The sequence below is a fragment of the Mandrillus leucophaeus genome, unplaced genomic scaffold, assembly GCF_000951045.1.
Source record: "Mandrillus leucophaeus isolate KB7577 unplaced genomic scaffold, Mleu.le_1.0 Scaffold189, whole genome shotgun sequence".
In the NCBI taxonomy this organism is placed as follows: domain Eukaryota; kingdom Metazoa; phylum Chordata; class Mammalia; order Primates; family Cercopithecidae; genus Mandrillus; species Mandrillus leucophaeus.
Window position 1 is genome coordinate 929,436 of NW_012101909.1, and position 14,502 is coordinate 943,937.

General features: G+C 44.3%; 2 protein-coding genes across 2 annotated transcripts in view; one reads left to right on the plus strand and one right to left on the minus strand.

Annotated features, from left to right (window-relative positions):
• The window catches only part of HAUS1 (HAUS augmin-like complex, subunit 1), a 63,143-nt gene extending 54,747 nt beyond the window's left edge, over positions 1-8,396 (minus strand). Inside the window, exons 1-2 of the mRNA XM_011978085.1 lie at positions 8,358-8,396; positions 7,437-7,611 (exon numbers count right to left, since the gene is read on the minus strand). Of these exons, the coding sequence (XP_011833475.1) occupies positions 7,437-7,611; positions 8,358-8,387 (205 nt within the window). The 5' untranslated portion in view covers positions 8,388-8,396. The remainder of the gene's footprint in view (positions 1-7,436; positions 7,612-8,357) is intronic.
• Positions 8,397-14,177: 5,781 nt separating this feature from the next.
• ATP5A1 (ATP synthase, H+ transporting, mitochondrial F1 complex, alpha subunit 1, cardiac muscle) overlaps positions 14,178-14,502 on the plus strand; it is a 26,484-nt gene continuing 26,159 nt past the window's right edge. The window contains exon 1 of the mRNA XM_011978098.1: positions 14,178-14,485. Coding sequence (XP_011833488.1) covers positions 14,258-14,485 — 228 coding nt within the window. The 5' untranslated portion in view covers positions 14,178-14,257. The remainder of the gene's footprint in view (positions 14,486-14,502) is intronic.

A 14,502-nucleotide genomic window follows, 5' to 3' on the forward strand; every position in this document is an offset into this window, starting at 1 on the left:
TGGCCAACATGATGAAACCCTATCTCTATTAAAAATACAAAAATTGGGCTGGGCCCTGTGGCTCACACTTGTAATCCTAGCATTTTGGGAGGCTGAGGTGGGAGGATCCCTTGAGGCCAGGAGTTCAAAACCAGCCTGTCCAACATGGCGAAAACCCGTCTCTAATAAAAATACAAAAATTAGCCAGGTGTGGTGACAGATGCCTATAATCCCAGCTACTCAGAAGGTTGAGACAGAACTGCTTGAGCTGGGGAGGCAGAGGTGGCAGTGAGCCGAGATCACGCTCCTGCACTCCAGCCTGAGCGACAGAGTGAGACTCTGTCTCAAAAATAATAACATTAATAATATAACAAGAAACAATGCTGAAAATTTACCATGCTCTGCAATAATATACACATTCAGGAAGCTCAACAAATGCAAGTAAAATAAATGTAAAGAGAACTACAAACAGACATATCAAAGTAAAAAATGCTGAAGTAAAAGAAAATCTTGAGGCCGAGTGCATTGGTTCATGCGTGTAATCCCATTTTGGGAGGCCGCGCTGGATAGATCAGGAGATCAAGACCATCCTGGCTAACACGGTGAAACCCCGTCTCTACTAAAAATATAAAAAATTAGCCAGGCATGGTGGAACGCGCCTGTAGTCCCAGCTACCCAGGAGGCTGAGGCAGGAGAATCGCTTGAACCCAGAAGGTGGAGGTTGCAGTGTGCCGAGAATGCACCACTGCACTCCAGCCTGGGCAACTCCGTCTCAAAAAAAAAAAAAAAAGAAAATGTTGAAAGCAGCAATAGAAAAACTACCTGTTACTTACAAAGAAGCCCTAGCAAGATTAATAGCTGACTTCTTGGTGAAATAATGTAGGCCAGAAGACAGTGAAATAACACATTCAAAGTGCTCAAACAGAAAAAAAAATCTTCAACCAAGAATCCTATACCTAGCAAAACTACCTTTAAAAAATGAAGGCACAGCCTAGGCAAAATAGCAAGATTCCACCACTACAAAAAAATTTTAAAGGCCAGGTCGGTGACTAATGCCTGTAATCCCACACTTTGAGAGGTCAGATAGGTGGATCACATGAGGTTAGGAGTTCAAGACCAGCCTGGCCAACATGATGAAACCCTGCCTCTACTAAAAATACAAAATTAGCCAGGTGTGGTGGCTCATGCCTGTAATCCCAGCTACTTGGAAGCTGAGGCAAAAGAATCACTTGAACCCAGGAGGCGGAGATTGCAGTGAGCTGAGATTGCACCACTGCACTCCAGTCTGGGCAACAAGAGCAAAACTCCATCTAAAAAAAAAAAAATTAAAAAATTAAGCTGGGCATGGTGATTCACATCTGTAGTCCTATCTACTTGGGAGGCTGAGGCAGGGGGATCACTTGAGCCCAGGAGTTTGAGGCTGCAGTGAGCTATGATCATGCCACTGCACACCAGCCTGGGTGACAGAGCAAGGCTCTGTGTCAAAAAAAAAGACAAAATAAAGTCTGCTAGATAGAAAAAAACTGAGAGAATCTGTTGCTAGCAGACTCAACTTACAAGAACTAAGGGAAGTTTTGTAGGCTGAAATCAAGTAGCCTCAAATAGTAATCTGAATGCATATGAAAAAACAAAGACTGTAAGTAATGGTAACTATGGAATTATAAAGAGAACATACATGCATATTTTTTCTACTTTCTTCTCTTAACTGTTCAAAAAAGCAACTGAGGCAGGGCGTGGTGGCTCACTCCTGTAATCCCCGCACTTTGGGAGGCCGAGGTGCGCGGATCATGAGGTCAGGAGTTTGAGACCAGCCTGGCCAACATGCTGAAACTCTGTCTGTACTAGGAATACACAAATTACCTGAGCGTGGTGGCATGTGCCTGTAATCCTAGCTATTTGGGAGGCTGACTCAGGAGAACTGCTTGAACCCGAGAGGCGAGGTTACAGTGAGCCGAGATCACGCCACTGCACTCCAGCCTGGGCGACAGAGCATGACTCTGTCTCAGGAAAAAAAAAAAGAAAGAAAAGAAAAAGAATACTTCACCCAATGAGAGAATATACATACTTCTCAAGGGCATATGGAACATTCTTCAGGAAAGAATAGCTTTATGCTGGGCCATAAAACAAATGTTAATACATTTAAAAGGATCAAAATAATGCAAGGTATTCTTTGGTCAAAATGAAATGAAATTAGAAATCAATAACAGAAAGAAATTTAGGAAACTCACAAATATGTGTGATATAGTTTGGCTCCGTGTCCCCACCTAAATCTCATGTTGAATTGTACTCCCCGCGTGTCGGGGAGGGGACTGGTGGGAGGTGACTGGATCATGGGGGCGGACGTCCCCCTTACTGTTCTCGTGATAGCGAGTTCTCACCGGATCTGATGGTTTAAAAGTGTGGCACTTCCAGCTTTGCACGCTCTCTCTCTCCTGCTCTGGCATAGTGAGTAAGACGTGCCTTGCTTCCCCTTCACCTTCAACCATGATTGTAAGTTTCCTGAGGCCTCCTCAGCCACGTGGAACTGTGAGTCAATTAAACCTCTTTTCTTTATACCTAGTCTCAAGTAGTTCGTTATAGCAGTGTGAGAACGGACTAATACAAAGTCGAATTAAACAATACACTCCTAATAACCAACAGGTAAAGATTAAATCAAACACATTAGAAAATACTTTGAGAAGAATGAAAATAAAGATACAATGCAACAAAACTTATGAAATACATTGCAAACGGCATGTGGAGGGAAATTTATACTTGTAAATTCCTATTTTAACAAAGAAGAAAGATCTCAAATCAATAGCCTAACTTTCCATTTTAAGACACTGAAAAAAGAAGAGCAGACTAAACCTAAAGCAAGCCGAAGTAATGAAATACTAAAAATTAGAGTGGGCCAGGAGTGGTTGCTCACACCTATAAATCATAGCACTTTGGGAGGCTGAGGCAGGGTCAGAAGTTTAAGACCAGCCTGAGCAACACAGTGAAACACTGTCTCTAGTAAATATACAAAAATTCGCTGGCTATGGTGGCCTGTGCCTGAATTCCAGCTACTCATGGGGCTGAGGCAGGAAAATCGCTTGAACCCGGGAGGCGGAGGTTGCAGTGAGATGAGATCATGCCAATGCATTCCAGCCTGGGTGACAGAGTGAGACTCTGTCTCGAAAAAGAAAAAAAAAAAGGAAAGAAAAAAAATAGAGTGGAAATTAATAGTATAGAGAATAGAAAAACAATAGGGAAAAAAAAGTGAAAGCAAAAGTTGGCTCTTTAGAAAGATCAACAAAATGGAGAGGCAGAGGCCTGGCAGTGGCTCAAGTCTGTAATCCCAGCACTCTGTGGGGCAGAAATGAGTGGACTGCTTAAGCTCAGGAGTTGGGGTGGGAAGGGGGTCCGGGCATGAGGAGTGTGGGATGTGGCTGAGGCAGAAAAACCCTTGAGTCCCAGAAGTTAAGGCTCATGTGATGGCGCCACTGCACTCCAGACTGGGAGACAGAGTGAGACCCTGTCTCAAAAATAAATAAATAAATAAGGCCAGGAGTGGTGGCTCATGCCTTTAATCCCAGCACTTTGGGAGGCTGAGGTGGGCGGATCACAAGGTCAAGAGTTCGAGACCAGCCTAAACAACATGGATAAACCCCAACACTACTGAAAAAAATAGAAAACTTAGCCGGGCATGGTGGCACACACCTGTGATCCCACCTACTTGGGAGGCTGAGGCAGAAGAATCACTTGAACCCAGGAGGCAAAGGTTGCAGTGAGCTGAGATTGCACCACTGCACTCCAGCTGGGTGACACAGCAAGACTCTGTCTCAAAAAATAAATAAATAAATAAATTGTCTAAGAAGAAAAGTGAGAAGACAAATTAGAAATGAGAGCGAGGACAGTCCTACCAACCTATTTTATAAAAAGAATTATAAAGAAATACTAAAAACAATTGTATATCAACAACTTAGGAAACTTAGATGAAATGAACCAACTACGAAAACTGACTCAAGAACAGATCATTTGAATAGGCCTACAACAAGTGAAGAGATTGAACTAGCAATAAAAAACCTTCTAACAAAGAAAAGTCCAGGTGCAGATGACTTTACCACTGAATTCTACCAAATAATTTAAAGAAAAATTAATGCCAATTTTTCACCAACTCTTCCAAAAAACAGAAAAAAAAAAGTAATTCCCAACTCTTTCCATCAGACTGGTATTATCCTGATACCAAAACCAGATAAAGACATTATAAGAAAAGAAAACTGGCTGGGCATGGTGGTTCACGCCTGTAATCTTAACACTTTGGGAGGCCAAGAAGGGTGGATCACCTGAGGTCAGGAGTTCAAGACCAGCTTGACCAACAAGGCAAAACGCCATCTCTACTAAAAATACAAAAATTAGCCGGGTGTGGTAGTGGGTGCCTGTAATCCCAGCTACTCTGGGAAGCTGAGGCAGGAGAATTGCTTGAACCCAGGAGGCAGAGGTTGCAGTGAACTGAGATCGTGCCACTGCACTCCAGCCTGGGTGTGACAGAGCAAGATTCCATCAGAAAAAAAAAAAAAGAAATTAAAAAAAAAAAAATATATTATACCAGGAGCAACTGAGATTTTTCCTAGGGATAAATGTTGGTTCAATGTCTGAAAGTTAATTAATGTAATACATCACATCAACAGAATAAAAAACAAAAATCACATGATCATGTCAAAAGACACAAAAAAAGAAAATGACAAAATCCAATACCCTTTCTTGATAAATGTACTCAACAAACTAGGAATAAGTAAATTTCCTCGCTTGTAATCCCCGCACTTTGGGAGGCCAAGGTGGGTGGATCATTTGAGGTCAGGAGTTTGAGACCAGCCTGGCCAATATGGTGATACCCCGCCTCTACCAAAAATAAAAAAATTAGCCAGGTGTGGTGGGCGCCTGCCTGTAATCCCAGCTACTCAGGAGGCTGAGGCAGGAGAATCAAATGAACCCGGGCGGTGCAGGTTGCAGTGAGCGGAGATTGCGCCACTGCACTCTAGCCCAGGTGACAGAGCGACAGAACACTTGCCAATTCTGTCCAACACCGTATTGGAGGTTTTAGCCAGGGCAATTTCTTTTCATTTGCCTCCTCAACTGACAAATCGGTGGCATGAAGAATAAATAGTTTCAATAGTTTCATCTTTATTCCTCATGACTAAATATCTTCGTACAGCCAGGCACGTGGTGTCCACCTATAATCCCAGCTACTTGGTAGGCTGAGGTGGGAGGATCACTTAAACCCAGTAGTTCAAGACCAACCTGAGCAAAATAGGAAGACTCTATCTCTCCACTATAAAAAACAAAAACAACAAGAAAAAAACTTCGTCTAAAAGTTTTATGTCCTTTCCCAATTCCTGCAAATATTTCCAAAATGTTCCAATCTCATGTGCTGTAAAGAACTGTGCTTTGCACCTAAAAAATGATTTGGATTATTTTTAACTCAAAGGTCATTCAAGTTCAGAGAGTTATATATGGCGTTACTACTCAGTTTTTAGAATTGCAAACAGAAGAAACTGAAACTCTTTACCAATACACATGAATGTACACTTGTTATAAAGTTCCACATATTTTTCATTTTCTGCTCAACACTTTCACTGTATAAAAGAAGGAAAAACTTAGAAAACAGAAGTAATGATGCACAGAGTTATCAGATATCAATGGTGGCAATGCTTTTCTAGATACCTAAACAGAAAAAACTGTGTTAAAATTTTGCTCACATTAGTTAGAACATTTGTTATTTAATATGTATCACCCTGAAAGGTATTTAAGGACAGACATAAATAATTTTACTTTGAAATGCTTAGATTTTTGGTTATAGTATATGATAGACAAAAAAGAAAGCTCTTATAAAATGAGATTTTTCTGGGCTCCAAGTCCCTTTCTCTGTACTGTATTTTAATAATTATAAAAATAAAATCATTTAAAAATAAGACAATTTTAAAAGCACATATGTGGGAGAATATAGCTATAAAGGAGTGGCACAGGGGAGGTTTTTGGGGTGATGGAACTGTTCTGCATCCTGATTGTGTGTGTGATTTCAGATGGTGGGAGTGGTTCTACACTCTCAGTGTATTAACATGGTACACAAAAACAAAAAGTCAATTTTACCATATGTTAATTTTTAATTAATTGTTTGTTTGTTTGCTTGTTATGAGACAGAGTCTCACTCTGTTGCCCAGACTGGAGTGCAGTGGTGTGATATCTGCTCACTTCAGCCTCCACCTCCCGGGTTCAAGCATTTCTCCCACCTCAGCATCCCAAGTAGCTGGGATTACAAGCACACAAAAATTATCCACACACCTGGATAATTTTTGTATTTTTAGTAGAGACGGGGTTTTACCATCTTGGCAGGCTGCTCTCAAACTCCTGGCCTCAAGTGATCCGCCCACCCTGGCCTCCCAAAGTGCTGGGATTACAGGTGTGAGCCACTGTACCTGGTCCTGCTGTATATTGATTTTTAAAAGAAAACTGGAAAAATGCACATATGCAATAGAATCAAATATAAACTGCACTATATTCAAAATATCATATGTAACAAATACCATACATCTGGTTAAACATAGGGGAGATGCAGGCCTCACTTCCTCTCTCTTTGGTATATTCTCGTATCTAAAAAGATTTTTGTCAATCTTTACTTTTGTGGTTTGTATTATAAAAACAATAGGCATCGTGAATGCACTTTTTCAAACTATATATGCCCAGCAGAAAATTCGAATGCAATCTCCTGATACGTAGTCATAGGGTAATTTTGTCCAAGTCTCATATTTCATGGCCACCACCTCAGGTGTCCTGATAGGTTCATATGACTAAATCACGGAGACCAGAAATGGACCAAACAGATAGGTAAGTAAAACACCACAAGGCATCTTGTGTGTCAGGCTAACAAGTTTAGACTCTTTTAAGGCTTACTATTTTTCTATCGGAGTACCAATAAGGTATTTAGTATAATAACATTTATTATTTAGAGAATTACTACCGGCCGGACAGGATGGCTTATGCCTGTAATCCCACCACTTTGGGAGGCTGAGGCAGGCAGATTACCTGAGGTCAGGAGTTCGAGAACAGCCTGGCCAATATGGTAAAACCCTGTCTCTACTAAAATACAAAAATTAGCTGGGCGTGATGGTGCAGGCCTGTAGTCCCAGCTACTTGGGAGGCTGAGGCACAAGAATCACTTGAAGCCAGGAGGTGGAGGCTGCATTAAGCTGAGATCACACCACTCTACTCCAGCCTGGGTGACAGAGCAAGATTGTCCCCTCTCAAAAAAATATATATATATAACATAAAACAATAATAAAAAAGAAAGTTACTACTATAACACAGTGGATGAAAAATCCAGGAAAAAGAAAGGAGCAAAACAAGTAGTCTACAGTAAATTAATCCTGTATACTTTAGAGTTATAAAATTTGGTTACCTCTATTTATTCTCGTTCAAAACTCTGGACTTAATCTCACCTTCTGATTCGTATTCACTTGCTTTCTGCTTCAAGTCCTCTACTACCAGGTAGACATCCCTGTCCCGGACCCTGTTGCGTTCTGAAAGGTGATGTAAAATCTCTGTGGTCCGTGGGTTCACCTCATACTGTGGAATGGGATGATCTCCAAATATTTTTTTTAACCACGCAGCAACCTAACCATTAAAAGAAAGACAAATATTATAAGCCTTGTTTACTGTAATGGCTCGATGAGATTATGACAAAGAAGTGATCAAAAGCAAACTAAATGCTTTCTGTGACTATTTTGGAGGCCTACTTCACAACCTCACTTGTCTTTAGGGAGATACTAGATATCAGCAAAATAAAAAGTGAGCAAGTACACAATGAACAAGACTAAAAATTACCAGAGAACTATCCGTTCTTTCCCAAATCTACAAAAGCAGTACAGGCTAACAATTTGCCCCCCTTGAAAAACCTTAAAGCTTAATAGAACAGTGAGAAAGCATTATTAGACCGTGCATGGCCTGAAAAAAGCAATTGTCCCTCGATCCCCAGACGCCTCGCCGCGCCGGGAGGCTCCCAGTGTTGGGATGCAGGGCGCGGAAGCCGCTCAGATGTGGAAGCATCGGGGTGAGCAGCGAACCGGAAGGCGGGTTTGGCTTCTTAAGTCCCACTCCAGAGTCTGTCGCCAGGGGCTGCTCAACGCCTCTCCCAGGCCAGATCCAAACAAGGGGAGGCCCGGGCAGGAAGAGAAAGACATTTTTCAGGAGGGTCTAAGCACAAGGGGGCTTGCAGATAGTAACTGCAGCACTGAAAGACGGATGTGTGGAATACGGGAGAGAAAAGTAGACGTGGCGCGCGCAGGAGACCCGCTGGCGGCGCGGGGGTGTCAAAAACGCGTTTTCCAGGAGGCCACCGAGCCCCATTCCCGCCACAGCACCTGTGTTTCTCTCTCCTCCAGTGGCTCCATAGCTGCGGCTCCCGCTGGAGATGCGCCCCGCTCACTCCCTAGGCTCCGCCCACACGCCGTTGGCACCCGCCCCTTGCCGGGTCCGGGATTTCTGGGAGTTGTGGTTTTTCCTGGGGCTGCCGGCCGCTGAGCGCCTGTGCAAGGCTGGTCCAAGGCTCTGGCATCGCAAGCCTGGCTTCCTTGCCACTTCCCAGCTCTTCCCGCCTTCCGCGGTATAATCTCCACTACCAGAAATAGAGCAGCCTAGAACCAGGTTGTTTTTTCTTTCTTTTATTTTTATTTCTCGCTTGAATCACTTGTCGTTTAAAAAAGTACTTGAAACGTTTGGTTCTTGGTTAGCAAGATGTTTGTGTTTCTTCCACATTGATTGCATCCATTTAGAATTTATATTCTACCTTGGCAATATGAGCTGCGGCAATCTTAACCTGGTCCGTTAGTTCCCCCTACCTAAGAACTACGGAAATTTTTTTTTTTTTTTGAGATGGCGTCTCGCTGTGTTGCCCAGGTTGGAGTGCAATGGCGCGATCTCCGCTGCCTCCCAGGTTCAAGCGATTCTCCTGCCTCAGCTTCCCGAGTAGCTGCTAGGATTACAGGCATGTGCCACCACGCCCGGCCAATTTTTGTATTTTTAGTAGCGACGGGCCATGCTGGCCAAGCTGGTCTCGAACCCCCGACCTCAGGCTATCCGCCTGCCTCAGCCTCCCAAAGTGCTGGGATTACAGGCGTGAGCCACCGCGCCCGGCCAGGAAAATGTTTTTTAGCGGCGTCGATCTGCTGGTACTGTCACTGCTGCTCAGCCATTGTTCAGTTCATTTCTTGCCTTCCCTAAGTCTCTCTCCTCCCTCCATCACCCTGTATTTAAACAGCATGAGAGGTTCTTCATATATATTTATATAGCAAGGTAACTTTTTAATATGTTTTTATATTTTTGTTTCATTCTTACAGGGTCTCTGTAAAATAAATGGACACGTATTATTTTACCCATTTTTACATAAAACATATACACAAGGATTAAATGACTTGCTCAAGATTAGGTAGTAGAGTTGGAAGGTGACCAAACATTCTGGCTCCATTTGAGTGTTTTGGTCTCCACACTGCCATCAGCAACCTCCTATTGGGTACTGTGTTACTAGGAAAAGAGGATAGCTAAAGGAAGGATCATATACTCAACTTTCTGTCAAGTGTGGTTTAATATCAAATTGTGGATCAGGTTTAGCACCAAATATCTTCCTCCTAAGTCATTTGCATATTTAAAATGATTTTCTTTTTTTCTTTTTTTTTATATTTTGGAGACGGAGTCTCGCTGTGTCACCCAGGCTGGAGTGCAGTGGCATGATCTCAGCTCACTGCAACCTCTGCCTTCTGGGTTCAAGCGATTCTTCTGTCTCAGCCTCCCAAGTAGCTGGGACTACGGGCAAGTGCTACTACGCCTGGCTAATTTTTGTATTTTTAGTAGAGATGGGGTTTCACCACATTGGCCAGGCTGGTCTTGAACTCCCAACCTCGTGATCCGCCCTCCTCGGCCTCCCAAAAAAGTGCTGGGATTACAGGCGTAAGCCACCGCGCATGGCATTTTCTTTTCTTTTTGAGATGGCGTCTTTCTCCGTCCCCCAGGCTGGAGCACAGTGGCATGATCTTGGCTCACTGCGACCTCCGCCCCCCGAGTTCAAGCAATTCTCCTGTCTCAGCCCCTCTAGTAGTTGGGATTACAGGCTTGCGCTAGCATGCATGGCCAATTTTTTTATTTTTAGTAGAGCGGGGGGTTTCACCATGTTGACCAGGCTGGTCTCAAACTCCTGACCTCAAGTGATATGCCTGCCTCAGCCTCTCAAAGTGCTGGGATTACAGGTGTGAGCCAACGCGCTTAGCCTAAAATGATTTTCTTTTCAAAGGAAACTTACTAGCAAGCCAAGCTTACTTATTATTTATTTTATTTTATTTTATTTTTAGAGACAGGGTCTTGCTCTTTCGCCCAGGCTGGAGTACAGTGGTGATCATAGTTCACTGCAACCTTGAACTCCTGGGCTCAAGCAATCCTCCCACGTCAGCCTCCTGGGTAGCTGGGACTACATGTGTGCACCACTACACCCAGCTAACTTTTTGTATTTTTTTGTAGAAAGAGGGTCTCGCTATGTTGTCCAGGCTGTTTTTGAACTCCTGGCCTCAAGTGATGCTCCCATTTGGGCCTCTCAAAGTGCTGGGATGACAGGCATGAGGCGCCACAGCCAACCTGTGTTGCTTATTCCTTTTGCTTCAAATATATCTCTGCTCTGGCTGGGCGCAGTGCCTCATGCCTATATTCTCAGCATTTTGGGAGGCTGAAGCGGGTGATCACCTGAGGTCAGGAGTTCAAGACCAGCCTGGCCAACATGGCAAAACCCCATCTCTACTAAAAATACAAAAATTAGCCAGGCACGTTGGCACATGCCTGTAATCCCAGCTACTCGGGAGGCTGAGGCAAGAGAATCACTTGAACCCTGGAGGTAGAGTTTGCAGTGAGTAGAGATTGAGACACTGCACTCCAGCCTGGGCAACAAAGTGAGAACCTGCCTCAAAACAAAAAACAAAACAAAACAAAAACTAACTATATCTCTGCTCTGTAACCAAATTTCAGATAAACTGGTGCAGCCCTTCAGTATGGGGCAAAAAAAGTTATCTTTATGTCTTGTGTCCACTTTTATCACTACAAATTTTACAAAATATCCCTGTATATATATATTTTTTTTGAGACAGAATCTCACTGTGTTGTCCAGGCTGGAGTGCAGTGATCACTGCAACCGCCACCTCCCAGGTTTAAGTGATTCTCATGCCTCAGCCTCCTAAATAGCCGGGATTACAGGCATGTGCCACCATGCCCAGCTAATGTTTGAATTTTTAGTAAAGATGGGGCAGGGGGTGCAGGGATCTCGCTATCTTGACCAGACTGGTCTTGAACTCCTGACTTCAAGTGATCAACCTGCCTCAGCCTCCCAAAGTGCTGGGATTACAGGTGTGAGCCACCATGCTGGCTAATGTTGTTGTTGTTGTCGTCTTGAGATGGAGTCTCACTCCCATCGTGCATGCTGAAGTGCAATGACGCAATCTCGGCTCACTGCAACCTCCACCTGGCTCACCGCAACCTCCACCTCCCGGGTTCAAGCGATTCTCCTTCCTCAGCCTCCCGAGTAGCTGGGGTTACAAGCGTGCGCCACCACCCCCAGCTAATTTTTGAATTTGCAGCAGAGACGGGGTTTTGCCATGTTGGCCAGGCTGGTGTTGAACTCCTGACCTCAGGCGATCTGCCCGCCTCGGCCTCCCAACATGCTAGGATAACGTGTGAGCCACCACGCCCAGCCTTGTTGTTTTTATAAACTATATTTTTTCCTGTTAGCTTGTGAAAGTTGATTGGGTCATTCTTGTCATCCCCAACTAAAACAGTTTCGAGAGGTAAAGGGAAAAAAAGTACTCAGGGCACATAACATTGCTCCAAAAATGTAATTATCTGCAAGCCTGACTGCTGAAACTGCCTGCTGTAACCTAAACCAGTTTTATCTAATTAACTGCTAAAACAATGCAGTGACTCTTAAGAGTCGTTTTACCTAGTTGCCATCGCTTGCCAATCAAAACTTGCCAGCTCCCCAAAACCTTACTAGTGACAATGAACTTTCTTAAAGAGCAATATGTAACAGTTCTCTTTTTTTGTTTTTGTTTTGATATAGGGTCTTGCTTTGTTGCCCAGGCTGGAGTGTACTGGTGTGATCACAGCTCACTGCAGCCCCAAACTCCTGGGCTCAAGTGAACCACTCATCTTCGCTTCCCAACGTGTTGGGATTACAGGCATGAGCCACTGTTTCTGGCTACATTTCTCTTTTGCAAAAATAAAACCTCTAACCATCTCTTTGTTCTTCTGACATACCAAAGACCACCCTGTTTGTGTGTATGCCCTGAATGGCAATTATTGCTTCCTAAATATTTTAAATTTGGAGCATTCGTCTCTGTATTTTATTTTACTTGGATAGCCTTTTTCTTTCTTTCTTTCTTTCTTTTTTAAGATGGAGTCTCACTCTTACTGCCCAGGCTGGAGGACAGTGGTGCGATCTTGGCTCACTGCAACCTCCGCCTCCTGGGTTCAAGTAATTCTCCTGCCTCAGCCTCCCCAGTAGCTGGGATTACAGTGTGCCCACCTCCACACCTGACTAATTTTTCTATTTTCAGTAGAGATGGGGTTTCACCATGTTGGCCAGGCTGGTCTCAAAGCCCTGACCTCAGGTGATCCACCCACCTTGGCCTCCCAAAGTGCTGGAATTACAGGTGTGAGCCACTGCACCCAACTTGGACAGCCTTTTTCTACCCCTGATTCCCAGGAGAATTGTTGCTCTATTTCCCCATGGCTTACCTTGAAAAGTTAGTAGAATACTAGAGAAAAGGATGGCCAATTACATGCTTACAAGCCATGTTTCAGGAGATGACCCTTGTAGCCCAGATATTCATTTGCCTCACCCAAATTCAGGTTTTAGGTGTAAGCCAGGATTTGGGGGATGGAGCTGAAAATGCTTCTCCAAACAGTGAAAAGTGGACCAGGCGTGGTGGCTCACGCCTGTAATCCCAGCACTTTGGGAAGCTGAGGAGGGAGGATCACTTGAAGCCAGGAGTTTGAGACCAGCCTGGGCAACATAGTGAGACACCCCCACCCCCTGCTAGCTTTACAAAAAAATTAGCCAGGTGTGGTGGTGCACCACTGTGGTCCCAGCTACTTGGAAGGCTGAGGTCAGAGGACTGCTTGAGCCCAGGAGTTCGAGGCTGCAATGAATGGTGATAAACCCACTGCACTCTATCCTGGGCAACAGAGTGAGAGCCCGTCTTAAATAAAATAAAATAAATGAAAAAATAGAAAAGTGAAGGCAACGTTAATAAGTCTCCACTATGACATAACCAGCATCACACATACACACAAATCCTGCATATATCACAACAATCTCAGTATAGTAATTATGTGCAGAAAAAAAAAAACCCATCGGGGTAAGCATAGAAAGCATTTTTTCATCATCTCCGTTTTAGTCCAAATGAAGAAGTAGAGTTCCCAATGGCATGAAACTAGATGTTGGCAGAGGAAAAAGTGAGTCCTTGTCCTGTCCTAGTGTAAGACTTCTGATTCTGGACAATTCTCAGTAGGACTGGCAATCGCTGTACTAGGCCTCCTTGTGATTTTTTTTTTTTTTTTAAGTTCTGGGATACCTGTGCAGGACGTGCAGATTTGTTACATAGGTAAACGTGTGCCATGGTGGTTTGCTGCACCTATCATCCCATCACCTAGGTATTAAGCTCCGCATGTATTAGCTGTTTATCTTGATGCTCTCCCTCCCCCAGTTATCAGGATTTTTAAACAGTTTGCTCTAATTCACTGACAGGATTCTTTTAGAATGAATCTGAAAAAGCTGGGAATCTTTAAACTGAGTGCAGATCGGATCACCTGGAACAGTGCAGGTGTTTGTTAAAAATAAAGATTGCCCCAAATTTTCTACTCAGAGGGTCTGAGGTGGGGCTAGCGACCTGCAGATTAAAGGGCTCTGTGGGAGACGCCCTGCTGGTGGCCAGTCCCGGGGTTTAGCTGTTCACTGTTGCTACTCGTGCTAAACCGCGGTCTAACACTACCGACACTATTAATGACCCTGGTCCTCAAGACTACCGGGCCCCAGACGGGGTGAGGCCCTCATCATCTAGCTTAGCAGGTTCCGCTACCCACGTGGTCACCCGGGGCAACCACAAGGTCGACCCAAAAGACAAAAATAAATGTATAACGAATGCCAGGACAAAGCTGGAATATATCTAATCATTCATTTTGAGGTTTAAACTTAAAAATGTTACTTAAAAAATAAGTAACCTGCCAAAAAATGCACAGTGGCCCCGTGGGGCGGGGGAGAGCGGTGGTGAACGCGAGGGGCAGTACTTCCGGGTCAGGTGGGCCGGCTGTCTTGACCTTCTTTGCGGCTCCGCCATTTTGTCTCAGTCAGTCCGGAGGCTGCGGCTGCAGAGGTAACGCCTGCGGAGAAACTGCAAAGATGCTGTCCGTACGCGTTGCTGCGGCCGTGGTCCGCGCCCTCCCTCGGCGGGCCGGACTGGTGAGCACCGAGGGCCG